Raw genomic sequence first — 27,383 nt, 5'->3', positions numbered from 1 at the left:
TTGACCCAATGTTGAGGTCCCAACCCAAAATGCAAAATCCTGCCCTGGGTATCCGACTGTCTCAATTTATTTTCATCCTTATTACTTATTGCCAGCTCTCCCTAAATTGCTAATAAATGAAGTGAACAGGAACAAGCACAAACTGCCCCAGGTTATGTTGTCAGAGGTGTGAAAATTGAGCCCCACAGACTTCCACAACACGAGGATGCCAGGCCCGGGACAAAGCTGAAGCTCCACTTCCCCACTTACATGCTTGAAGTTCCTGAATGGCACAAACTGAACGATGTCTCGCAAAACGGGTTCACCCTTTGGGGAGCGGAGAATCCCGTCGTCTCCATCTAGCATCTGCATGTCGCTGAAGTCAGCGTTTCCAACCCCCACGATGATCACCGACATGGGAAGGTGAGAGGCATGGACAATGGCATCCCTGGTGTCAGCCATATCGGTGATGACTCCGTCTGTCAGAATCAGAAGGATGAAGTATTGCTGTCAAAGAAAAGAAACACAGTTAGAATCATAGAATGATACAGCACCATAAGACATAAGAGCAGAAATTAGGCCATTCGGCCCATCGAGTCTGCTCCTCCATTCAATCATGGCTGATAAGTTTCTCAACCCCATTCTCCCGCCTTCTCCCTGTAACCTTTGATCCCGTTACCAATCAAGAACCTATCTGTCTCGGTCTTAAATACACTCAATGACCTAGCCTCCACAGCCTTCTGTGGCAATGAATTCCATAGATTCACCACTCTCTGGCTAAAGAAGTTTCTCCTCATCTCTGTTCTAAAAGGTCTTCCCTTTACTCTGAGGCTATGCCCTTGGGTCCTAGTCTCTCCTACTAATGGAAACATCTTCCCCACGTCCACTCTATCCAGGCCTTTCAGTATTCTGTAAGTTTCAATCAGATCCCCCCTCATCCTTCTAAATTCCATCGAGTATAGACCCAGAGTCCTCAAACGTTCCTCATATGTTAAGTCTTTCATTCCTGGGATCATTCTCGTGAACCTCCTCTGGACCCTCTCCAGGGCCAGAACATCCTTCCTGAGATATGGGGCCCAAAATTGCTCACAATATTCTAAATGTGGTCTGGCACAGAAGGAGTCCATCCAGCCCATGGTGCCTATATCCTACTCCCCCTACACTTTCCCCAGTGCCTCATTTAAAAAAAAAAAATCCCCTTCACGTATTTATCCAATTCTCTAAGCTGTGGAATCTGCTTCCACCACTCCTTCAGTTGGTGTATTCCAGATCATAAGGATTCACTGCGTGAAGAAAATTGAGATTCTGTTCACTATGTTCAGTATGGATACTAATGAGGAAAATTCCTTCTGTGTTTTATATACACCAAAAACATCAAATTGCTTGTAAAGAATGTGAAGATTGTTCTTACACATTTGGTGCCCAGAGGAAACATTTCCTTTCAACCTAGAAGTAATCCCAACACAATGTTCTCAGTTCCGCTTCTTATACCCCCTTGTGTTCTAATCCAGGTTCAGAATGTTCCTGTTTAACCCATTGCCACTTTCTGAATTGTATGTAATTGTATGAAGGTCACGCATGTCAATGTCTTGTCAATTACATTATTAAGGTTTCTTAACGTCAATTACATGATTATGGTTAAGAGAAACAGGTGACGGTATTCATTGTCTTTCAGCCCATATAAATAGGGGACAGACTGTCTGCTCCTCTTCCGTGACTATAATCACGGCCAGGTGTCGCTGGAGCGGAAGCACATGGTGCCCACTGGTACGCTAGATGCCTTCTGCAATCGGTGGGTTCCGCAGGGCCTGGGGTCCATCACCACCCCTGGGAATAATATTTTGATTTAGTTAGTTAGGTTTCCTTTGACATTTTGTTTTAATTACAGCGCCCCATCAGGAGCTGTTTACCCACCTTTTTGTTAGTTTGATTTATTGATCATTTGTTTTATTCAAAAGGGACTATAAAGAGGGGGCAGCTGGGATATTGGGTTGTGTGGGAGGAGAGCTGTGAGCCTGAGCAAGCCAATAAACTCTCTCACTAAAGAAAAGCTCTGTGACTTGGTTTCTGCTTCACCAACCAGCTTGGATCCTCTTAACAACACACACTGCAGCAATAAGGCCCCCACTTTAACTCCCCCTTCATCCCCTGCCATTGTGTGATGGATACCGGGAGGAGCTGGGGGCAGGGCAGTTAAGATGGAGAGATTTACTTAACTCCTTCCATCACAGTTCGTTTTTTTTTTAAATTTCCGATTCCCGGATTGGTGATTGGAATGTTGGCCGTAAATCAGATCAGAGATATGGACACAGGCACGGTTAGTTCCACTGCCACTAGCAGCTGCTATCAATTCACAATCTAGATGGACAGAATCGTGGGATGCATGCATAAATTAATTAATTAATTAGTTAATTAAATAACAAACACCTCATCGCTGACCCAACAGCAGAGGTCCCGGGGGTTCGGTCTCCCTCAAAGACAATGGGCATCACTCAACCGAATCCGCACAGGGAATGGACGATATGGTCCCTGCTCCATAAGAGGAAGATAAGGGACAACCTGAAGTGTGATTGTGCCCATGAGCCCCAGGCCATGTAACACATCACATCGACCTGCCCAATAAGGAGGCACCTCATTTCTCCACTCGCCATCTCAGGAGGTCTTTGAATGGACAAACTAGACATCCCATTATAAGCATTTCCCATCATACAGAAGTAATAGCAATAACTCAACTACCTGCTGCATGCAAGCGCAACACTCATCAAGCACCACTAAATACCCGGCTCACCTCAGATAGTTGATGCACCATTGCACACATATTTCACTCATCTTACATAGTCATGGATAACATACACAGATTATCGCAGCTTCTGAATTAAAGATTAAACTGCGAGGTGAGTATTATTACTAGTTATAATTAAATGCAGATTATATTTTGAAATAAGATCGCCTCTCATTTGTCTGAACTCCAGAGAGCACAGGCCCATTCTACTCAATTTCTCCTCATGGGGATTGCCCTCACATTACCGCAATCAGTCTTATGTACATTTGTTGCACTAACACTGAGCCACGTACAACCTTCTTCAGGCACGGAGACCAAAATTGTACACAGCACTCCAGGTGTGGTCTCATCAAAGACCGGCATCATTGCAGCAAGACTTCCTATACTCATTGCAGTAAAGGCTAACACATGCCATTTGCTGTCCTCATTACTTGCTGTACTTTCTTTCTTTGTTAACTTTCTTTCACTCCAAAAGCAGGAAATACCCTTTATCTAGTGTGATTTTTTTTAATGCTCTCCACTTCTGTAGCCCTGATTGCATCTGGACATTGGTGTAAACATGAAACTCATCTCGTTTGGCAGAGGTTGTAACTCTCGGGCCTCAGCTGGATTGTAGAGTCGAGTCTCCTCTTATACAACGGGCAAAGCCTTGCCATCACTGCAATTGTCCGTTACCAATTTTCCCACTGTCATCTCGAATTCTTCAGTTATGCCCAGTTAGTTGTTTATAGCCACCTGTACGTGGCTACACAAACTCGGGTTGTATTCCCTGGAATTGAGGAGGCTAAGAGATGATCCGATCAAAGTTTTCAAGATATTAAGGGTAGCTGGATAGGGTAGCTGGAGAGAAATCTGGCTGGCAGGCGAGAGTGGGGATATCGGATGGTAAGGTGCCTGATGGAATATTTAGTTAAAATTGAGGAATTCTGAGAGGGACATGCCCACACCTGCTCCCCCCCTCCCCCCATTGTATAAATGTTTCAGTGGGGTCCTTCAAGTGGCGTTAGGCCCTCAATGAACATACGGAAGAGGCCTAATCCCTATTTTAGGCAGCTATCCTGGATGCCTATAAAATAGGAGTGATTAATTTACTGTGGGCCCAAACGTAGGCTGTCATTCTATTAAATTTGTCAGCATTGCATCTGTTTTATCCCCAAGAGACGCACACAACACATACACATCTCCACTCTATAGTCTTAAGAGGATACATGATTGAGGCTTTTAAAATGATGTAGGCATTGGCCTCAATGTAATTGGATGAGTTACTTGGACAATAACAACAACTTATATTTATAAAGCACCTTTGATGTAACAAAATATCCCAAGGTTCTTTGCAGCAGTGTGACAAAGCGAAATATGACACCCGTGCATGGAGATATTAGGGTGCTAACTGAAATTTCGGTCAAAGAGGTAGGTTTTAAGGACCGTATTAAAAGTGGAAAGTGAGTCAGAAAGGGGAGAGGTTTAGGGAGGGAATTCAAGACGTTAAGGCCCAGGCAACTGAAGGCTGGATCGATTAAAATTGGGGATGCTCAAGAGGCCTGGATCAGAGGAGCACAGATATCTCGGAGAGTCGTGGGGCTGTTGTTTTAGATGAATCGGAATGTTACAGCCGGAGCTCATGCACATAAAATTCATAATTACTTCCTCTTAAATAATGGACTGACACTGGCTTTCCACCAAGCCGCAGGAACCAACTCAGACCTCAATGAGCTATTAAATGTACTAGCCAGTGGCTCTCCCCATTCCCATCAGCATTTCTACAATTACTTCTGATGAGGCAACGCTTGATACCTGCAGTGTGATCATAGAGCTGTCTTTGGGAGTCTTGCAAATTTGCCTTTTTGGTTATCTTCACAGCTAAACTGCCCTGATAAATCTCTCAAAGGACCAATGTTGCTTTTTGATTGATTTTACTTGACTCTTATTATGTAACGGAATGAAGTCTTGTCATCATCACTGCAATTGTCTGCTACCAACTTCCCCACTGTCATCCAGCATTGCTCCTACTTCCTTCAGTTAGGCCCAGTTATTCGTTTACAGCTGCCTGCGTGGTTACACAAACCGTGGTTATATTCCCTGGAATTTAGAAGGCTGAGGGCGACCTGATCAAAGTTTTGGAGATATTAAAGGGAACTGATACGGTTGATGGAAAGCAACTATTTCTGTGGGTTGGGGAGTCTAGGACGAAGAGAGCATTTACCCTAAAAGTTAGAGCCAGACCTTTCAGGAGTGGAATTAGGAAACGTTTCTTCACACAAAACGTGGCATAAGTTCAGAACTCTCTTCCATTGATGCTTGATCAATTGTTACTTTTAAATCTGAGTTGATAGATTTATGCTAACCAAAGGTAGTATGGGATATGGAGTTAGGTCACAGACCAGCCATGAGCTCACTGAATGGTGGAACCAATACAAAGTGGTAATTGGTCTCCTCCCATTCCTGTTCCTGACAACTGAGCCTTTCTATATATCATAAAATCTTTTCTTAGCTTCAATTCTCTACGGATCTCCCTACTTATCCATTTAGCCTCGACTTTACCTGATTGACACGACTGTTGGAACGTGCAGTTTACAGAAAGAGCTCACTGAACACATTAGACTTGGTTCACTGAGGTTGATATAATAATGGAAGCTGGGGGTCGCACGTTGAATGGACGTGCTGTGCATCGGGAGTGAGATAAACGCTTCTCAGAGACACGTCATTTAGCAGACAGATATTTCAGAAAAATAATTAACAGGTCAAATGGAATGAGATTGAGTGGAGCCAGGGAGAGATTATTGAGAATGAAAAACTAAATGAGATACAATCTGTTCTCTGAAGAATGTTGTCAACCATTTGCCCAACCAAGGACAATAAATCTGTGTCCTTCTCTCAATGGGCGGGTACTCCTCAGTGCTTTAGTTTAATAAAGCCGTTAACTCGTTCAAAATAAACAAAATCATTAAAGTAGCTCACAGAGAATATTTACCCCATATAAAGGGAGCTGCAGTATCTTTAACCTAATAGACAGTAGTTATTTTTTTAAAAATGTACATGCGAACAAATGAATTAGGAGCAGGAGTAGGCCACTCGCCCCCTCGAGCCTGCTCCACTATTCAATAAGATCGTGGCTGGTCTGATTGTAACCTCAACCCCGCATTCCTGCCCACCCCCGATAACCTTTCACCCACTTGTTCTTCAAGAATCCATCTAGCTCTGCCTTAAAAATATTCAAAGACTCTACTTCCACTGCATTTTGAGGAAGAGAGCTCCAAAGACTCATGACCCTCGGAGAGAAAAAAATTCTCCTCGTCGGCCTTAAATGAGCGATCCATTATTTTTAGACAGTGACCCTTAGTTCTAGATTCTCCCACAAGAGGAAACATCCGCCTCCACATCCACCCTGCCAAGACCCCTCTGGATCTTAAGGGCTTCAATCAAGTTGCCTCTTACTCTTCTGAACTCCAGTGGATACAAGCCTAACCTGTCCAACCTTTCCTCATAAGACAACCTGCCCATTCCATGTGTTAGTCTCTGATCCTTAATCTGTGATCTTTAATGTTTCATAAATCTGCTCCCAGAGGGTGAGGGCTGGATTTCCACCAGCTAATTTTGGTCTGTGGGACAAAGGGGGAAAATTGTTCCCTATTGTTTTGGAGAAACAAGAGATCGCCCTTTTTTCCTGTGTGCCATTTGCGACCCCCAAGTAGTGTCTGTGATGATCGCTCACCGTCGCCTCCTTGGTGTGCATTTCCTCTGAGGCTGAACTGGCCACCTTCTGGATAATTGGGGCAATGTTTGTTGGTCCATAAAGTTGGATTTTCGGAAGGCACTTCTGATAGGCTTCAACAACTCCTTGTATACCTTGCAGACAAGTATAGTTAGGAGAGAGAATGAGCATGTTGCAAAAGCAGTGGCTTCAATATTCTTCAGTTTGAACTCTTATTCATAAAGTGTCGAGTGTGGGAAGGAGAGTTCACAAAACCCATATGTCTCAATGTCTCGGGCGGTTTGCGGAATCAGCACTCAGTGTGTTAAAACAGCGTTCAGTTCAGGAATGCCTTGTAAAGGACGAGAAGCTGAAGGAATGGGGAAGTCAGTCATCCATGTCTTGAGGGTTTGGGTCATGTGGTTTAGTCGCTGTTTATAGTAATAAAGTAATAAAGCTTGAGTGGGCCATATAACCTTGGTAAAGGAGTCATTGGGAGAGGCTGACGAACATGACCATTCTTGGTTCCATGAAGTCTGCGTTCTGTCTTTTAATGTATTATAATTTCATGTTAGTACGATTGAAATGTCAAGATCAAAGGTGGAATTGGCTTCAGTATTGTGAGCAAGCCACTGTTTGCTGTAGTCATGCTGGAATGTGAAGCTTGGTACCTGAGTTCTGATAGTGAATTGTGAACTCAGTAAAAAACAGTTATGTAAATTGAATCATACTGCATGATTTGGCTGAGTACTCATGTGGGATTGTGTATTGTGATCTCATAAACCTGATGTCTTGTGTTTAAATGAAGGAAAATAGAGCAGAAAACAGTCCAACATCAGGATGTGTGGAGGCAGAAACTCCATCCACTAGTACAAACATTGTGGACAAATATATCCATCAGCACATTGCATTTGGCCTGTGAGAACTCAGAAAAATACCAAAGATATTTATAAGTCTGTCAGAAGATTCTCGTGTTGGGTTTTACCTGCACATTCTGGATTCTCTTCATTAAAGTTGATTGCAAAGTCATGAGAGACCTGGAAATCAAGGGGGATTAAAAAAACAATGGAATGTTAGAGTTGGTGGATAAAATGTAAGTTATTGCGAAATCTTTCATGTTGGAACTTCACAGGTGCCACACAATTCTTATCACAAAAGATACACATAGTGCTGAGGTACTAGAACTTTTGAGGAACGGTTTCAATATCCATCACCCAGGGGGAAAGGTGCTGGGTTGGGGAGGATGAGGATGTGGAGGTGGGGTTTAGGTCATGTTCCCAATGTATTTTTAAAAAATTCTGTCATGGGATGTGGGCATCACTGACTAGGCCAACATTTATTTCCCTTCCCTAGTTGCCCTCAAGAAGGTAGTGGTGAGCTGCCTTCTTGAACCACCGCAGTTTATGTGGTATAGGTACATCCACAGTGTTCCTGACTCCCAATGTTTCTATTTCCCTGGATTTAGGCACGGTCAGGTCATCTGCCCCACAGGAACAGGAGACTAATTACAGCAGCAGTTTTTTGCGTTGATGACATCATTGGGATACGCACGCCATTTTAACAGGCAGTTTGGAACTCTACCTGCAATAGTAGGACCTCTCCCAGGTGTGGACGTCCCACCCCCATTTCCAACAGATCCAATTTTTGCCTATGGGGGAAAGGGATGGGGTGTGATTCACACAGGTAGGAAACCCAAACTCAGCAGGGCCATTTGAACTTTGTGCTGAGTTCAAACAGACTTCATTTTGACTGTGCCAAGGGCCTTAACTCACACTGTGGGAGTCATGAAGTAATAAAGTAGATGTAAGCACTCTTGAAGGGAAAATAATGATTGTTTAAGTGTCATGGTGTGCAGTTTTTTAAATCTTCCACTTTTTAAGCATGCAAAACAAAAGTATTATTTAAACGGTGATAGATTGGGAAATGTTGATGTACAAAAGGACCTGGGCGTCCTTGTACACCAATCACTGAAAGCAAGCATAGGAACATAGGAACAGGAAAGGCCATTCAGCCCTTCGAGCCTGCTTCACCATTCAATATGATCATGGCTGACTGAACACTTCAATGCCTTTTACCCACATTATCCCCATAACCATTTATGTTATTGTTAATCAGAAATCTATCAATCTCTACTTTAAACATACTCAATGACTGAGCTTCCACCGCCCACAGAGAAATTTCTTTACTCAGAGGGTTGTGAATCTTTGGAATTCTCTACCCAGGGAACCATCTGCCATGTTCTTGCCCACTCACTATGTCTGTCCAAATCCTCCTTTAGTTGCTTTACATCTTCCTCACAACACACATTCCCGCCCAGCTTTGTATCATCCACGAACCTGGAGATATTACGTTTGGTCCCCACATCCAAATCATTGACATATATTGTGAACAGCTGAGGCCCAAGTACTGATCTTTGCGGTACCCCACTAGTCACAGCCTGTAGTGCAGCAAGCAGTTAAGAGGGCAAATGGTATGTTGGCCTTCGTTGCGAGAGGACTTGAGTGCAGGAGCAAGGATGCCTTACTGCAGTTGTACGGGGCCTTGGTGAGACCACACCTGGAGTATTGTGTTCAGTTTTGGTCTCCTTACCTAAGAAAGGATATCCCTGCCATAGAGGAAGTGCAGTGAAGGTTCACCAGACTGATTCCTGGGTTGGCAAGATTGTCATATGAGGAGAGATTGGGCTGACTAGGCCTGTATTCACTGAAGGTTAGAAGAATGAGAGAAGATTTCATTGAAACATATAAAACACTGACAGGGATGGACAGACTGGATGCAGAGATGATATTTCCTCTGGCTGGGGGGGTCTAGAACAAGGGGACACAGTCTCAGGATACGGGGTAGACCATTCAGGACTGAGATGAGGAGAAACTTCTTCACTCAGAGGGTGGTGAACCTATGGAATTGTCTACCAAGAGGTTGTGGAGGCCAAGTCACTGAATATATTTAAGAAGGAAATAGATAGATTCCTGGACTCTGAAGGCGTCAAGGGCTTTGTGGAGAGCACAGGAGTACAGCATTGAGATAGAGGATCAGCCATGATCATATCGAATGGCAGAGCAGGCTTGAAGGGCCAAATAACCTACTCCTGCTCATGTTTTCTATGTTTCTGAAACAGGCTTGTCAGTGAGGGTTAAAAAAACACCATCTGGTGGTCTGCTTTGATTGACAGGTCATCTGGCGTAGGTTGGGGGAAAAAAACATGACCACCTGTTTCACAGCTTCAACACAATTTTTTTTTGACATTTCCTGTTAATGTGTTGTTGGGCTGTTAATCTGTTAATGGGCTGTTATTATGCCATTATGAATGCTTGACTGAGTTTCAAAAGCTAATTATCTCAGCAGAGGTTCTGAGTTCACAATTTGATTGACAATTTAAAGTGGCTATGAAAGGATTAATTGTCTTTCATGTGAGATCTGAGTAGAAAAATGCATTATTATCCAGTGTGAGGATAGAGAATTTATTCTATCTATAAACAAGAAAAGAGGCATAGTTGGACCTAGACCACATCAGTTAATCAGCTTATAAAGAATCTGATTATAGAGGTTGTAAAGAAGCTAAAAACAATGAGAAATAGTTTAATGTTGAAAAGAGGATTCCAATTTGTACAAAAGACAACTCAATATAGTTAAAACTCATGTTAGAAAAAGAGAAAGATTGACAGTGAGCCAAAATGCAGAGGCAGCAAGAGGAAACAAAAATAGTTTTACATAGAACGGATAGCACAGAGACATGCCATTCAGCCAAACTAGTCCATGCTGTTTTCAGCTACGTTTGCAGAACATAAGGAATAGGAACAGGAGTAGGCCATTCGGCCCTTCAAGCCTTCTCCAAAATTCAATAAGTTCATGGCTGATCTGATTGTGGCCTCAACTCCACTTTCCTGTTCCCCCATAACCCTTTTCTCCTTTGTTGATCAAAAATCTGAAATCTATTCAATGATCCAGCCTCCAATCCTTTCTGGGGAAGAGAATTCCAAAGACTGACGACTCTCTGAAAGAAAAAATTCCTCCTCATCTCCATCTTAAATGGGAGATCCCTTATTGGTATTTTGAAGCTGTAACCCCTGGTTCTAGATTCCCCCATGAGGGGAAACATCCTCTCAACATCTACCCTGTCAAGCCCCCTCGGAATCTTATGTGTTTCAATAAGAAATTCTTCTAAATTCCAATGAGTATAGGGCCAACCTGCTCAACTCTCCTCATATGACAATGCCTTCATCCCCAAGAAATCAACCTAGTGAATCTATCCTGGATTGCCCCCAGTGCAAGTATATCCCTTCTTAAATAAGGAGACCAAAACTGTACACAGTGCTCCGGGTCTCACCAATGCTCTGTACAGTTGTAGCAAGACATAAAAACAGAAAATGCTGGAAAAACTCAGCAGGTCTGGCAGTATCTGTGGAGAGAGAAACAGAGTTAACGTTTCAAATCTAATATGACTCTTCATCCCACTCCTGACGTTCACCTTAAAAAAAATAGCAAGACTACTTTCTACTTTTATTCTGCATCCTCCTTGCATAAAGACCAGCATTCCAAGAGGATAATTAAACAACAGGGAGAAGCACAGCAGCCAGGAAAGTATGAATGGACTGGAATGTATGATGAAGAAACTGAAAGATCACGGACAGTCAAAGTCTCTTTTGTAGCTTTGCAGTATCATCAGCAAATGTAATATCAAAATGTGCCAGTAAGTCTCCCATAGCAATGCCTTTGGCATTTGAAGAGTAGGACCCAAATGACGATTAAACATCCAGATAAAAAATTAAAGTTGAAGGAATAAGTTGCAGGTATGATATATAAGAAAGATCTTCTGAAACTGAGAACCTCGGGGAACTTTGAAAGCCGTGACAGGGCTTTGACTCTTGGTGGGTTTCGGCTAGGTTGGTTCAGTTCTTGCTCATTTCGCAAAGTGAAGGTGACCGTGTTCATCGTCTGTGGTGAGGTTGGTTATGGAATGAGTTAGATACTCACCCGTCACCCCAGGAAGATGCTGCAGACGATTTTAAATTCCCAGGTCTCGTTAACATGCTGCCATTGCATTTCCCACCAGAAACAGAGTATGGCTGAAGGTCAGGTGGCTCATGGCTGCCCGGGCATGCGAGTACCTTTGAGATGAGGGGAGGCTCCAGGAGGGTCTTGCACAAGTGTGAGCGGGGCCAATCCAGTACAAGAGAGGCCTACATTTTTGTTCATTCTTATGTAGGCATTAGAAACTAGAACCACTGGGCTAATTTTCCTGGGGACTCGGTGGCCAAAGACAGGCCCTGAGCCTGCACATGGCCTCAGCGCTCCCTCGTGAGCAACTTCACACGAGGCAGCCTCCTAATTGGCCACCTCTACATTCACCATCCAATTAAGGATGATGAGTGAGTCAGGGAAGCATGAGGCCTGATAGGAGGGCCCGCAGCGATGTCCGAATAGCAGCCCCACCAGTGAGCGCTGCCGGGGAAACGGAAGAAAAGCAGAGCGGATGTTGGAAATCTGAAATAAAAACAGAAAATGCAGGAAACACTTAGTAGGTCAGGCAGCAACTGTGGAGAGAGGGACAGAGTTAATGTTTCAGCGCCTGGGGCAAAATGACCCAATTGGGGCTTTAATTGGCCTCACTATCTGCCCCCTGTGGAGGGGGCTGTCAATTACTGTTACAGGCAACACTGAAGGGGTTTCGAAAAACCATTTCTAAATGCCCACAAAAGGCAGGCAAGGTAGTTATCTGGCTTCAAAATTCAACTGGTGCTTTTCTTTTCTTTTGTATACTAAATTAACATTGGGCAGAACTTTACGCTTGGCGTGCGGGCACGCGCCCAACCTGCTCGAGTGTGAAGTAACGCGTGGGATGACGTCAGGTGAGCGTCCCCGCGTCATTGTGCACTCGCGCGATATTTTGGCTGGCAGGGCGCGCCAGAATCAGAAGCGCGCCCACCGACAACTAAGAGGCCTATTTAGGCTGCTAAAGCTGTAATTTAAGGAGACTTTTTGTTGCCCATCTGATGGGTTGGCGGGTGGGCGAATCGACCAGATGGCCTTTGCAATTTTCAGGAAACCTCATCCAGGGGCGGGATGGGGTTTCCGTTATTAAATAAAAAAATAAAAACGCATGGACAGAATTTTCACCTTGTATATGTTCAGGTGACCAATTCTGATGTGTGGGCACTTTTTCCAGATTTTAAAATCTGTTTTCCTTGCATTTAAATTCTTCAGCTCCCTGAGGCAGCTCTCTGCTTTCGGGGAGCTTAGTGTGAATGCTCCCCCCCTGCGCACCCGCGCTGACTTCAGCGCTCGTCCTCCTCCCGCCCCCCACAATCCTGGCAGCGCTGAGCCTTTCAGCACACGTTTCACGCTGGCTGGCTGTTAATTGACCCCAGGTTGGGGGTCCGTTCCCCGGCTGGTCCCAGGCCCGCCGATCACGCACGCTCATTGAACGGACAAATCCCGCCCATTTTGCGAAGGAAGAAGAGGAACTCTTCCCCTCCTTCACTTTCATTCCAAAGAAAAGAAGACTTGTCAGCCCTGAAATTCCACGGAGAGCTTCTTCTGGATCTTTGGTAGGAGGGGCTGGCAGAAGCCACGGAGAAATGGCACGATTCCTCAGCAGGAACCTTGTACGTTGTCGCCTTGGAGCGGTGAACTGTGCTTAGCTGCCTGCTTTATACTTCTGCACTGTTGGCACATTCAGGCAGGGAAGGGAAAGGTCAGCAGACAGAGAGCGGTTCATTTCCACATTATGAGGAGGTATCTGGAAGGCACTTTAACACAGGCAGATGGCTCTGAATATTGCCTGGGGGTGGGTGGGTAGGAGCATGAATCTTTGCTGCTAAGTGCTCTGCAGCATTGGGGACATCTGCAATTGGTTCCAGGGCCTCCTGGTTTGTGGAAGTTTGTTTTTAACGTTCTGCATTCCAGTGGGAATTTTGACTGCATCGACACAATTTTTAAATCTCCTGTTGTGAATTGCGAACACGGAAGCTATTTCCTTAAATCAAGAGGCTCACAAATGAATCGGGAGCTTTATGGTAATTGCACATTCTGTTCCTTCAGCCTAAACTCAGCCCCCTGACCTCGATCCAATTTAGTTTCAGATAATAACTTCCGAGCACTGCAGACTTGCAGGAAGACCAATCCCATTTTAATAAGCGAGTGAGCCTTCTCTTGCATAAGTATGGCAAAATGAAATGTTTTTTTTTAAAAAGCATCCCAATAGTCAACTTGCAAGGTGGATGTAATATGGCTACAACAGCTTGTATTTATATAGCGACTTTCACAAAACGTCTCAAGGTGTTCTACAGGAGCCTTATCAAAACAAAATTCGACGCTGAGCCACATAAGGAGGTATAAATTTGACAGATTTTCTTTCTTATTCCTTCATGGGTTGAGAGCATCATTGGCAAAGCCAACACTTGTTGCTCATTCCTCATGCCTTGGAGAAAGTGAGTTCTGGCTGGTTATAAGAACCGTCATGGCCGTGGACTAAGATTCAGAGGATGAGAAGGAGCTGGTTCCCAATCTGGCATTGTATCTTGCTTCTGATTTTCTTCCTTAAACATCCCGACAAGGATGTGCGTCTACTGGTTGCCTGCTGCCTGGCTGATTTATTTTTTAGTATTGCTGAAAAAAGAGACGTGCCAAAACTTTTCATCTTGCACTCATCAGGACACTCGCAAAAATACCAGTATAAGGGGAAAACAACAATTTATACTGGGTGTGAAGTATAAGTGGTTGTTTCCCCCTTATATTGGTATTCTTGTGAGTGTCCTGATGAGTGCAGGATGAAAAATTTTGACATGTCTCTTTTTTCAGCAACACTCACATGACTTTCTTAGGCACATCAATGAGAATGCTAGACGCTGATAATGTTTACTTAAACTAACCCATAGTTTTCTCATCCTGACCAAAAAGAAAATTAAATGGCATTAATTTTAAAAGAGCCATAAAGACATTAGGGGAGATTTTCTGCATGTCGGCCGGGCCGGTTGGGAGCCGATCGCCGCCCGCGATCGGCTGCGAGCCGCCATTTTAGTGGGGCAGGCCAATTAAGGCCCACCCGGTGTGACGCACAGCCGCAGTGCTACCGGTGGGGGCGGGCGGAGGAGGGAGAGTCAGGGCCTGTGCGCAAAAGAGCGCAGAAATCTCCCTGAGGCACAGAGCTGCCTCAGGGAGATTAAGCACATAATAAACGTTCATGAATAATAAAGTTAAAAATGATTTAGAATTGTCCCCTCATGTGACAGTGTCACATGGGCTGGGACATGTTCGTGAATTGTGCACAAATTATTTATTTATTTAATAAAATCTTCAGGAAACATCACCCTGCCCGTGGATGAGGCTTCCCGAAAAAGGCGAAGGCCACTTGGGCTCTTCGCCTGCCCTCCCGCCGACCTTAAGGCTGGACGGCGGCGTTGACGACTACCTTAATTGGTTTTAATAGGCCGTTGATAGTTCGGCGGGCGCGCCGATAGTTCTGGCACGTGCCTGCCGAACGTAATATCCAAATGACGCGTGCCGATATCAGGACGCACGCCCGATGTCACCGCGTGTCATTTTTATGCTTCGGCATGCCGGGCCCACCCCCGCACGCCAACATCAAAATTCTGGCCATAAGGTAGAGAGCATTAAACCCTTGGTAGAGGTAGGCCTCATTCCCTCTAGGAATAAATTATGCGAGTACAACAAATTAATTGCACGCCATTCCTGGTGATTATATATAGAAAATGCTGGATATCTGTAAGCAATTAGAAGGCACTGATCTAATTGAAAAGATTCAGCCAACACTGTGACGACCAGAGTGAAGTGTTTTTCACAACAGTCTGAACCCAGAGATTACTTGCGGCCAAAATCGATCTGAGGTATCGGTTAAATTTATGAGGTTGGCATTTTAACTTTCAGCAAAGGTTTGTGCTCACATCAGCTGTCAGTGCACCTAAACACCCGCTGCTGAATGTCCTCCAACCCACTACCCACATTAGGCCACAAGCTCCCCAGACACCTCCACCCGTTCGCCCTCCATTACTGGTGTGACAGAAATAAGGGTTTAGACAATTTGACCACCAATTTTCAGACACGGGGGACAGGATTTTCCCTTTTGGGTCAGGACCCTTGGTCTTGGGATCTAATGCAAGTCAGGAGTGGTAACCCAACATCGAATGTTGCTGTATCGGCCAAGCTTGCCGTCCAGTTAGGGACAGTGGGTGGGCTCATGAAGCTGGAGGGCCAACAGAAAATTCCAGTCAGCCTCTGATCAATGGCTATAATTGGCTTTTTCCATTGAGTCAGAAAGTTTTCCACAGCTTGCGGGCAGGTAGCCCATTCCTTGTCTGATTCAGCCTCCAGGAAAACAGCCGGGGAGTCAGGATTGTGGTGGGAAACTGGCATGTGGCCAGCCTCAAGTCATTCTTCGCCTGCCCAACTGCCTCCCTGACCAATTTCAGGGCCAAATCCCTACTCTAAATGTCCTCATAAGCCTCCTGTACACCGGGCGGGTAGTGTGCACTCACTAGCAGTTAGAAGTGTATTGTATTGCCTGTTATACTGGGATAGCCAAATGAAAGGTGCCCAGGACCCTGCCCAAAGCAGGTGTTAAATGTTTTTCCTATGTATATAAGGGGCCTAGCACATGTTTGAGGCCCCTGTACAAAGTTGGCTTGTCCAAGGTGGCCAGTGTTAGCATCACTCAGAGGAACCAGGCCTGCCTGCAGCATAACAAGGCGGGGGGGGTCTTAAAGGACCCATTGCTGGCAGCCATTGAAAGGGTAAGTCTTTAAAAAAATACTTGAATGTGGACCCGAGAGCTGGAAGAGGATTGCTCTTCCCAACCCTGTATTAAAAAGAAGTGTTGTTGATGACTAACCACTGCTCCCCTCCAAACCCAATCTCTGCCCTCCCTTCTGACCCAATCGCTCCCCCTTCCCCAGTCCTTTAACCCCTAACCTGAGGGATGCTGCTAGAAAAACCTCCAAGACCCTCCTTAAAATCCAACTGTTTGACCAAGCGTTTAGCTAGGAATCTTCTAGCCTCGGCAGCCATTTTGCTCTGTTTACATCGCTGTTGGGAGGTTTTGTTTCTTTGTGAAAGGTGTTAAGTAAAAGCAGGATGCTGTTACAGTTAAACTGACTCAGTCATTGATTCTAACGATATAGTTTCTGCAAGTTTCTGAATAGTCTGAGGAATATCTTTGTCAGAAAAAAAAGAAAGTGGGTAAAATGTTTGGAGGAAGGAAGTGAAGCGGAGAGCGAGATGCAGCAAAGCATGGACGGATTAACTGGGCCATGATAGATAATGAGATTCATCGGATGGACAGCAATAGGCAGCTTGAGCAGTGGAGTGGATAATGAAATGGGTGAGTCAAGCATCAGCTCCACGTGCTGCATATTCACGACCCAGGGCTAGGAATGAGGTCGCATATTGCCTACTGGCCGACGGGGTTCCAAATTTGGATTTCCAAAGGCAGTCCGGCTGCACCACACGGCCTCTGCACAACGCTGCTGTGCTCTCCTGCTGAACGCAGAGGCAGCCGGCAGAGGTAGGGTGGAGACAGCATTAAGGTGAAGGCAGCAGCCCTTAAGGCACCCACATGGCCACGTGCTACCATCATGCAGGTGAGGTGGGTGCACCCAGTTTGCATTCTGCCCACCTCAAGCTGAACCGAGTGCGGGCAGATCATGAATCGTGACCACTCTATACCCAAAAAAACTGCAATATAGCCCTAATTCTATAGATGCTGGCCCAGCTCTGCAATCTACCAGCTCCAAACAAATTCTTCATTCTGTACCTTTTAGATTCTTGCCTTGTTCTTCTCGGTAACTTATTTTAATACTGTAATGCTCTAATTAGTCAAATAAAATGTTAAATCATCATTATTTTCGCTACAGTCTAAAGGTTGGAGTTAGTGCTTCTTGTGGCCCTGTGTGTTACCTAGATGGAGATCTGGGAAAGCGGTGGAGCCAGAGAGTACAGTCAAAAATTACAAAAGAATTTGGATTAGTTATGTAATTGTCAGACATTGTACATGTAAGTTTATTATTTAGATATACCAGGGCATCAATTAAGAAAACTTATAGCTGGAAGAACTTCTGTGCTCAAAGAGTGAGAAATAATTGAAATAATTTACAGGGTGGGCAACAGAGCCAGAAGCGTTAGGGACACTCAGACAGAGAGATGAGAATAATGAGCAATGTCAAATTGGCCAGCATTGTTTTGCTCCTTGCCCGATGTAGGTTGTCACTGGAGTTGGTGGAAACAAATCAGGAATCAGGGTTGACCCAAAAACAGTAAGAGTGAAAATTCACTCCATTCTCTTCTGAATTTATGATAAGCAAATTATTAATGTTATGTTAATTGTATTGTTAAGGTTAATGATAAATAGGTGGAGGCTATTAATTGATATGAAGCAGATAGGATAAGGGACTGCTGGGTCACTGGATTGGCTGGTATGTAAGAGGCAGACATATGTAATGCTGCATTCTGTAAATAAACCAATTATCATGAAAAGGATTTGCGTCCAATTTCATACTTCACCATCTGGCTTGGGATCTAATTAGCAAGCAAGTATCATCTTTAATTTCTAACATACCTTTGAGAAGAGAAACACAGAAGAGAGCCCTGTTTCTGCATTCATGAAAACAATGGGCGCAATTTTAACTCATTAAAAACCAACCCTCATGCACAGAGCTAAGATTGGGCCCACTGAGCCAACAATAGGTGCCAACGTGAAAGGTAGAAATTGAGCAATTTTGCAGGAGTCCCTGGTAAATTCTGTAAACATTGAAACAAACAGAATTTTTTTTTATTATCAACCAGAGAGATTTCCTTCCATATAACAGGGTAGATGTCCTGTGTAAAAATTTTAAGAGGAGAGAGACACTTTCAAATCACCGTGTCACATTCATCACTTGCACAGTTTAACAGACAGTAACAGTGGGATGTTTTACAGCGGGATGTTTTACTGTATGAAATGCTAAGGAAACTGAAACAAGCTGAAAATTGATTCCCGATGATTCTCACTTTAGAATCAGGTGGTATCCTTGCTCCAAATCCAAAGGCCGGGAACATTTTGTCACTGAAATGACATAAAAACAATGTTAATCATTGAAATAAAAGTACAGACTCCTGGCAAGTCTTTTAAAAATTAAGTATACACATGAAGTTATTTAATTTGGGGGGAGGGAAAAGAATAGGAAGCTTAAACAGCACATGTCCTCTTATGCTTCATGTCACTAAGTTTTTTTTTAAAGTAACTTTAGTGTCCCAAGATATAGTGGTTTTTAAAAGCAGTGATTGCAATTTAGTCACATGCATCACTCCACACTTCAGCATCAAAAAGAACATGTGCCAAATGAACTTGTTCTCTTATTCGAAAAAACAAACATTATATCAATAGGAAATACTTCAGGGGCTGGCATTTTATTAAAATGATGGTTTCTAGTCAGGATCCCAACATCAGAGTCAAATAGGTGAAGGGAGCCAAGTTTCTTCTGTGTAATTCATATAAAGAAAACTCATGGGGCTGAATTATCTCCCCGTTGGGGGATTGTGCAGGGGCGGGTGAAAGCGAGCGTAAAACCGATCGGCGCCGCACCGCCATTTTACGTGGGTGGGCCAATTAAGGCTGAGCGCTCCCTGTGCGGGGAGGGAGGGATTCCCTGAGTCGGGGCCTGCGCTCTTTCGCGCGTGTGCACGACAGAGCGCAGAAATCTAGATTAGTTTAAGTTCTGAAAAATTTAATAAAGGAAAAAAAAAATTTTAAGGACATGTCCCCTCATGTGAAACTGTCACATGAGCTGGGACATGTCCATTAATTTTGTTCAAATTTTAAAATTTAATGAATAAACCCTTCATGAAACGTGCAGCATCCTATCGTTGGACCAAAATGCCACTCCAAGATGAAGTTTCGCCAAATGCTTTCTCACTGAAGCAACACCACTTCAAACGAAGCAAGCCCTATTTATCCTGGCAGAGATCAGGAAGTCTTAAATTCCAAGTAAGGTTCCAGTTCAATGCCCCTTAGGCGTGGCTGGGCAGTAAATACTATACTGCCACCCTCGGACATCCGCCTGTTATCAGAATGGCTATTTCTGGCTGATATTGACCAGCGGTGTAAGAACCGTGCGACAGTGTTGACCTTACCTGTCATAGTCTTGGCAGATCTCGCCCACAGCCACCAATGCTTTCAGGTACTCATTGGGCTGATATGGGTGGATGTAGTGGAGGGAGCAGCTGTTTCTTGGGTCTCCATTGGAGGCTGTGAAATCTATAGCGACCTGGAGGGCAAACGCACATACACACACACACGTGGCCGTAACTAGCCTCTTAGACGCGACACTGACAAACCCGAATGGAGAATTCAGGAGAAACTTCTTTATCAAGGGTGTGGTGAGAATGAGGGACTTGCAACCACAGGGTGTAGCTGAGTGGCTATAGATACATTGAAGGGGAAACTGGATAAGGAATGAGGGATAAAAGGATAGACTGAGATGATGTCAGGTTGGAGGAGGCTGACTTGGAGCACAAACCCCAGCGTAGACCAGTTGGGTAAATTGGCCTGTGCTGTTGTCTTGATCTAATTGCTTGTTGAGGTGAGGGACCATGCATTGCCTAGGAGCGCACTGGCACGTTGATGCAAATATTCCTTGAGATGCCACAACAGGGGAGACATTGCTCCTGATGATATCATGGATCGGAAAACTGGATTACTGCCAGAATTCGTGAGCGCTAATGAAGGGCCGGTGGCACAGTGGTAATGTTGCTGGGCCTGCTCTGGAAACATGAATTCAAATCCCACAACATCAGCTGAGTGAATTTAACTAATTAATGATCCAGAATAAAATTTAAGTCTCATTATAATAATCATGAAACTACCGGATTGATGTGAAAATCCATCTGGTTCACTAATGTCCTTCAGGGTAGGAAATATGCCGTCTTTACATGGGCTACATGTAACTCCAGCAATTTGGTTGGCTCTGAAATGGCCTTGCAAACCACTTTAGGGATGGACAATAACTGCTGGCCTCACCAATGATGCTCATACCCCAGGTGTAGTGTTCAATTGTTCTGTGTTTGATTATGTTAGTCTGGTAACTGATCTATGCTCACTGTGCTCGATTGGTTAAGCCTGTGTGTTGACTCAGAGTTAAAGTAAACAGGTACACAGAAAGACCTATGGGAGAATGTTCTCCCCGTCTGTGGGGGGGGGGGGGGGGGGGGGGGGGTGTTGGACGGGAGCAGGCGCAGGTGGGCGGGCAGCCGATCGCCACCTGCAATTGGCTGGGTGCCGCCATTTTGTGTGGGCGGGCCTGCTCAGCGTGATGCGCACCTGGAAGCGCTGAGCGCTCCCTGTTCGGGCAGGGGGAGTAAGCTGAGTCAGGGCCTGCGCTCTTTCGCGCACACATGAGCTGGGACATGTCAATGAATTTTATTAAAATATTTTATTAAACTTTAAAAACCTTCATGAAACCTCATCCCACCCGTGGATGAGGTTTCATGATAAATGCGAAGGCAGCCTGAGCTCTTCACCTGCCCCCCCGCCAACCTTAATGTTGGGCGGGCAGCTATGTTAGGTATTTTAATTGATATCTAAATGGCCTTAATAGGCCTTTGACAGTTCAGCGGGCGCGCAGCCGATTCCAGTGTGCGCCCGCTGAACTGAATATCTGAATGGCGTGCGGAGACGTCGGGACACACGCCCGACTTCACCGCGTGTCATTTTATGGCAGCGAATCTGCCGCTCGCTGACCGAAGATCCTGCCCCTAGAAACTGAGCTTTAAACATTGGTGCAGGCGTTTTGTGATTGCAGAGATATTTTAAACTCCTGTAAATAAACCTTTTGCACACTTAGAAACTAGTGTCATCTCTGCATAGCCCCGAGACACATAAAATATACAACTAATTGGTGAATTTATAACACAAGAAATAGACAAAAAAATGTCCTTGGAGAGTGCATTTCAGAATAGAATCCCCACTGCCAGCCTGTGTATGACCAGCAGCTTGAAATAAAAGAAACGCCTGTAGCACAAGGGAGGGTTAAAAGTCACCAGCAAGGGTGTAGTTATCTCACATTTAGTCTGCATGAAGGCTGCACAATTCAGTGAAATATCTTTCCATTTGACTAGAGTTCACTGGTGTAAATTAAAGTCAGATTCTGTGATAAAGGAATTTCGAATCAGTTAATATCCCGACATTAATATTCCCTTAGTCAATAATTTCCTTTTGAATTTTTTTTTGTGTACAGGTAATAAATGGTTACAATGACCTGTGTAATGAATACTGATGGAATAGAGTGTACATGTGTGCATATGTGTGCATGTGTACATGTCTGAATGTATATGTGTGTGTGCATATATATATGTGTGTCTGTGTGAATATATGTGTGTGTATGTGTGTGTGTGCATGCGTGTGTGTGTGTGCGTGTGCACCTGAGTGCCTGTACACTTGTTTGCGTGTATGTGCATGCACGTGTGTGTGCAGACATGTATTTATGTGTGTGTTTAATTACATAAAACTATATGGGTCTCATGAAGAACACGGTTAGAATCACAGAATGGTTACAGTACAAAAAAAAGCCATTTGGTCCATCATGTTCATGCCGACTCTCTGCAACAGCAACTCACCTACTCTCATTCCCCCACCTATTCTACATGGCCCTGCAAATGTTTGCTCTTCAGATTCTCTTTTGAAAGCCACAATTGAATCTGCCTCCACCACACTCTCAGGCAGTTCATTCCACATCTAATCACTCGCTGCATAAAACGCTTCTCCTCTTGTTGCCTTTGGCCCTTTTTTCTAATCACCTTAAATCGGTGTGCTCTGTTTCTCCAACTTTCTGTCAATGGGAACAGTTTTCCCTTATCTACCCAGTCCAGATCCCTCTTGATTTTGAACACCTCGATCAAATCCCCTCTTAATCTTCTCTTCTCTAATGAGAACTGTCCCAGTTTTGCCAATCTATCCTTGTAACTGAAGTCTCTCATCCCTGAAACCATTCTTGTAAATCCTCTCTGCACCCTCTCCAATGCTTCACATCCTTCCTAAAGATTGCATCATAGGATGTCTTGTCTGAGGACTTAAAAAAAAAAATTGACTACAAAATAATAGCTGGACCAAATTCAAAATACTTTCATTTGCTGACCTATTAGTCTCAGGTCTGTGTTTTGGATTTCCAGCATCCGCAGTTTTTTGCTTTAGTCTCAGGTCTGTGTCTGATTGTACATTCTATCCTCCTGCAGGCTGCTGATGCCTTACAGCACACGGAGCACTCTCATCATTTTACTTTCCTTTGGGTCCTGTCAGCCTGTGAGCTGACCCACCCGCCCCCCCCACCACCCCCCTCCCCAAACCCTCTCACCCCCACCCTCCAAACCCGGCCATCGCTATCGAGAGACTCCATGGTGTACAGGGATTGTGAAGAACACAGTTGAATGTTAAATTCAGTTAACAATCTCAGCGTTGCCTCAATCATCAGCTCGGTGCCAAACTCTCTGTGACTGACACCTCCCTTCTCTCTCCTCTGCACATCAAAAGCCCTCACTGTCTGCCTGTGCCAAAGTCAGAGGATCATGAAGAAGATATAAGAAGAGGGAATACAAGTGGGATAAGTAAGAGGAAAATTGAGACAGATGAAATTCTGAATAAAATTAGTAAAGAATCAGACTGTGATTTCCCTGTGCATCTCTTTATTTATTTGTATTCCAATTCAGCAGCTCTGAAAGTTAAAAGCACATTTAATTACAAACCTGCTCTCACATAATAATCCAACATAAAAATCAGTGGTCAAAATCTCAATGTTTGGCTTGTGTAGAATCTCTGATCATTTCCACACTTTAATGATGAATGTATTAATCTATGCAGTACGATCGAACAATAATTGTCTATCAAGTGTTTCTTCTCCCTCTTTGTGGGGCTCTCCTCAACCTGTGTCATCCCCCCAGACAACAGAGAGCCAGTGAGTGGCTTTCTAATGCCCAGTCCACTCTTGTTAGTGCTGCCTGGAGACTGAGTGACAAGGGGAACAGTCTCATACTCTGCAGTGCTCATAGGAACATAAGAAATATGAGAAGGAGAAGATCTTATGGCCCATCGAGCCTACTCCTGATGTCCAAATTTCAGACTCATCAACTCTGACCCAAATTTCCTCCAGCTGCATTCATCACCCGCCCTGTCATCTTTTTTGTGTTTTATTTACCTAATTATGTCTCAAGTTTAGAAATATCACTCAACTGTTATCTGTAGTTATATTAAATAGTTTAACTAGTTAGGCTACAAATTTAATGCAATACTGGTATCTCCCCAGTACCAGGTAAACTACTGCTCCCGTGTTGAAAAATAGGCCCTTAAAACTCATCAACCAATCACCTACTTGCTCACCTAATTACTGCCTTTGAACACTCACCAGCTACGGGAGGCTGAACAAAAATTATTAATAGCAGCACCTCCTTCCCCTCTGCACCAAATTCCCAAGGTAGCACTTGTCCCATATCGCTCTCAGTCCTCGTCATCTCCACTCTTTGCTCCCACTCTTGTGCAGTCACAAAACCTGTTTGCTTTTATGGAGTACTGGGGACTCACATCCAAGTTGCAACTGCTAAGTTAGCTTGCTGCTATGGTATTTAATGACTATTGAGGAAACCTATTGATTGAGAGATAACTGCCACCGTCAGGCAGTTTCTGTTAAATTAGGCCTTTAAACTAGCTGGCAGTTTTGAAGTTCTAAGTCAGGGTCTGACTGTTATTCTCAATTATAGCTTGAGAAAAACTTACCAGAGAGATTCCCACCTGCACCAAATTCCCAAGTTTTTAGCACTCGTTCCTTGTTTCACTCAGTCCTTGTTGTCTCCACTCTGTGCCCCCACTCTCGTGCTATAGAAAGCTCTGTATGTGGAATTTATTGAAAGACTCGGGCATTTTATTTGACAGAAAATAATGTCAGTTGGGGGAGCGGCAGCTAACAGCGGCAGGCAATGTTAATTGGATTGCCAATGTGGGGCAGTAGGGAACGGTGCAATGCAAACTGGTTCCATTGCATCGCAGAGATAGGTGACGGGATAGGGGGACAATGGTTTCCCTCCTCTACTCTGTCAGCAACCACTCTCGGCGGGAAAGCAAGGCAGGCAAGAAAGAATTCACACAATCCAAAGGAAATGATAATAACAAAAGAGCAACACACTATAAAGGTCTGAGTTGCAATGGTCACCTGTGCATTCCTGCACCCCTTCGTGCCCTTGCACACTGTTTGAACAAACGGGTTTCTGACAGCGTGTCATGCAGCCATCTTAGGCAAGCAGGTTTCGACTAAAAACGTCTACCGGTGTCACACCACCTCCCCCACACTGCATTTTAACCCAAAGCCTGGATGCCTGACCTGACCTTGAGCCCGCCAGTGAAATCGAGCGGGACCTGTGTCTGAGGGGCTTCTGGAGTAGAGTTACAGGATGATCCCAGCTGAAGTTCACCGAACAACAGGGTAGTTTGCTGTCTGATTTGTTAGAAGACTTGCCAGCTTCCAGATCTTTAAGCCCAACTCTGTCTTGGGACGATTTACGACCTTAAAAGTGCTATATAAATGCAAGTTGTTGTTGTTATTGTTGTTGTCTCTGGCCAGCCTTGGGGACGCTACTGCAGGCGCTTGGGAAGAGTAGCTACCACATTGTCCTCACTTCCTCCACTAGGAACTCCGGGGGAGACATTGGAAAATGGCCAAGACCTGGGCAGGGGGAAGGCAACATCTCAATTCATGACTGCAGCCAACATCGTCCAGAGGTGTTGAGTGTACAACATCAAGAGTGTGTTTCTATAGCACCTTTAACATAATGAAATGCTCCAAGGTGCTTCCACAGGAGTGTTATAAAACAAAATTTGACACTAAGTCACATAAGACAAAATTAGGGCGTGTGGCTAAAAGTTTGGCCAGAGACGTAGGCTACAAAGATCCTCTTAAAAGCAGCAAAATGGGATAGACAGGTGGAGAAGTTTAGGGAAGGAATTCCCGAGTTCAAACTCTAGGCCGCTGAACGCATGGCCACCAATAGTGCAGCAATTAAAATCAGGGAGGCACAAGTGGCCAAAATTAGAGGAGCACAGATATCTCGGGAGGTTCCTGGATTTGGAGGAGATGGCAGAGACCAGGAGAAGTGAGGCCATGGAGGGGTTTGAAAATGAGAATGAGAACTTAAAACCCAGTGTTGCTTGACCGGGTACCACTGTGGGTCAGAGAACACAGGGGTGATAGGGGAATGGGACTTGCTGCGAATAAGGAAACGGGCAGCAGAGTTTTGGATGAGATCAAGTTTTTGGAGGGAGCCAATGAAGAGTGCATTAGAATAGTCAAGTCTGGAGGTAACAAAGGCTGCAAGGAAGGGATGTAACCGAGCTTTAAGAATAGTGGGGAATTGTGCTGTAAATTACATGGGTCACATGGGTGGGCAGCCTAATTCTGCGGGTGAGTGGTTGGACAACCCGCCCTTTAAATTAAACATTAACAAAGCCCTGTGATTTAAAATGGCCACCAACAATGCCTTGTGCCTGGTCTCAACCCCCACTCCCTCCCAGTTCAAATTAACTCTCAGCTGATGCTGTTTAGGGCATTTTAGTGTTAACTAAAGATTGAGACAGAAGTCCATAGTAGAGACAGATACCTAACCTTGCCAAACACTTCCTCCTGTTAGCCATCTCACAGAGAAGCCCTGATCAGTGCAGTGGAGACACAGTTTTGGTTTTCTAGCTCCTCATGTGTTCAACTAAGACCATAAGGGCTAGGAGCAGGCGTACGCCATTCGGCTCCTCCAGCTTGCTCCACCATTCATTAAGATCATGGCTGATCCTGACGTGCTCTTAACTCTACTTTCCTGCCAGCCCCCCATAACCCTTGACTCCCTTATCGATCAAAAACCCTGTCTAACTCAGCCTTGAACGTATTTAATGACCCAGCCTCCACTGCTCTCTGGGAGGGAGAATTCCAAAGACCAATGATCCTCCCTCTAATTAAGACCATCGTGGCACTTTAGCGTGTTTAGTTTGATGTGAATGGGCAGAACTGATTGTTCAAGACACCCTCAAGAGGTGGAACACTCAACACCAGAGCCTGATGAAAGCCACTTGATTATATAATGCCCTCTGGCCCAGCCAACCTTTTCCTCCAATGCTTCTCACTCAACTATTCTTCCTCGTTAACATGTTTTAGCAATTGCAGCAAGGCAGGCCAGAGCTGGGTTTTAATTTGGATTAAAATCTGTAATGAAGAGTCACTTACTGTAAACTGAATCTGACATCCGCCCATGATGTAATCAAGGAAGGAGTGCATCTTGTGGATCTGCAGGTCAGAAGGAACTTTGATTACATTCAGCGGGAGAATCAGAGTCTTCACTCAGACAGCATTTTAATGACAACCGCTGCAGTGTTAAAAGGTATCAAGATGCATTTCTGTCGGCAGCAGGACCACTGTCGGGGATAGTAGCACGTGGGCCATCAGTTTATTCCTATTGTATGAATAATAATTTGCCAAACGCACAGAGTGAATAAGTCAGTAAAAGTCCAATGTACAGAATCCTCTTTATCATTTCATCGCAAATAACAAATATGCAGAGACTGTAAATGGCACCCTGATTGTGTGGACTGTAACAGACAACAGGCAATAAGATGGGGATGATTTTGTTAAATGAAATGGCCTAATGCCACAATAAACTGCAAAAGTGAAACACAAGGAGCTCATGAACATCACAGTAGCAAAATTAAATGTCTAAATGATGCTGCGAGACATTTGTGCTCTTTGCAATGCACTACACTGGGCTAAATTTGATTGCTTCCTGTCAGTCCTGACATCTTAAATCTGTGTTATGGTTGTGAGTGTATCTGCGGCTGTATGGATGTCAGAATAAAATAACATGAGAAACAGGAGCTAGGGTAGGCCATTCGGCCCTTCGCATTTGCTCTGCCATTCAACAAGA

General features: G+C 44.5%; 1 protein-coding gene across 1 annotated transcript in view; it reads right to left on the bottom strand.

Moving 5' to 3' along the window:
• LOC144679203 (copine-4) overlaps nucleotides 1-27,383 on the bottom strand; it is a 124,015-nt gene that overhangs the window by 14,595 nt on the left and 82,037 nt on the right. The window contains exons 6-11 of the mRNA XM_078539628.1: nucleotides 26,690-26,749; nucleotides 19,575-19,708; nucleotides 18,453-18,507; nucleotides 7,438-7,489; nucleotides 6,474-6,607; nucleotides 250-486 (exon numbers count right to left, since the gene is read on the bottom strand). Coding sequence (XP_078395754.1) covers nucleotides 250-486; nucleotides 6,474-6,607; nucleotides 7,438-7,489; nucleotides 18,453-18,507; nucleotides 19,575-19,708; nucleotides 26,690-26,749 — 672 coding nt within the window. The remainder of the gene's footprint in view (nucleotides 1-249; nucleotides 487-6,473; nucleotides 6,608-7,437; nucleotides 7,490-18,452; nucleotides 18,508-19,574; nucleotides 19,709-26,689; nucleotides 26,750-27,383) is intronic.

The sequence above is a fragment of the Cetorhinus maximus genome, chromosome 3 (genome assembly GCF_964194155.1).
Source record: "Cetorhinus maximus chromosome 3, sCetMax3.hap1.1, whole genome shotgun sequence".
Lineage (NCBI taxonomy): Eukaryota > Metazoa > Chordata > Chondrichthyes > Lamniformes > Cetorhinidae > Cetorhinus > Cetorhinus maximus.
This window is presented reverse-complemented; position numbering and strand designations above follow the sequence as displayed.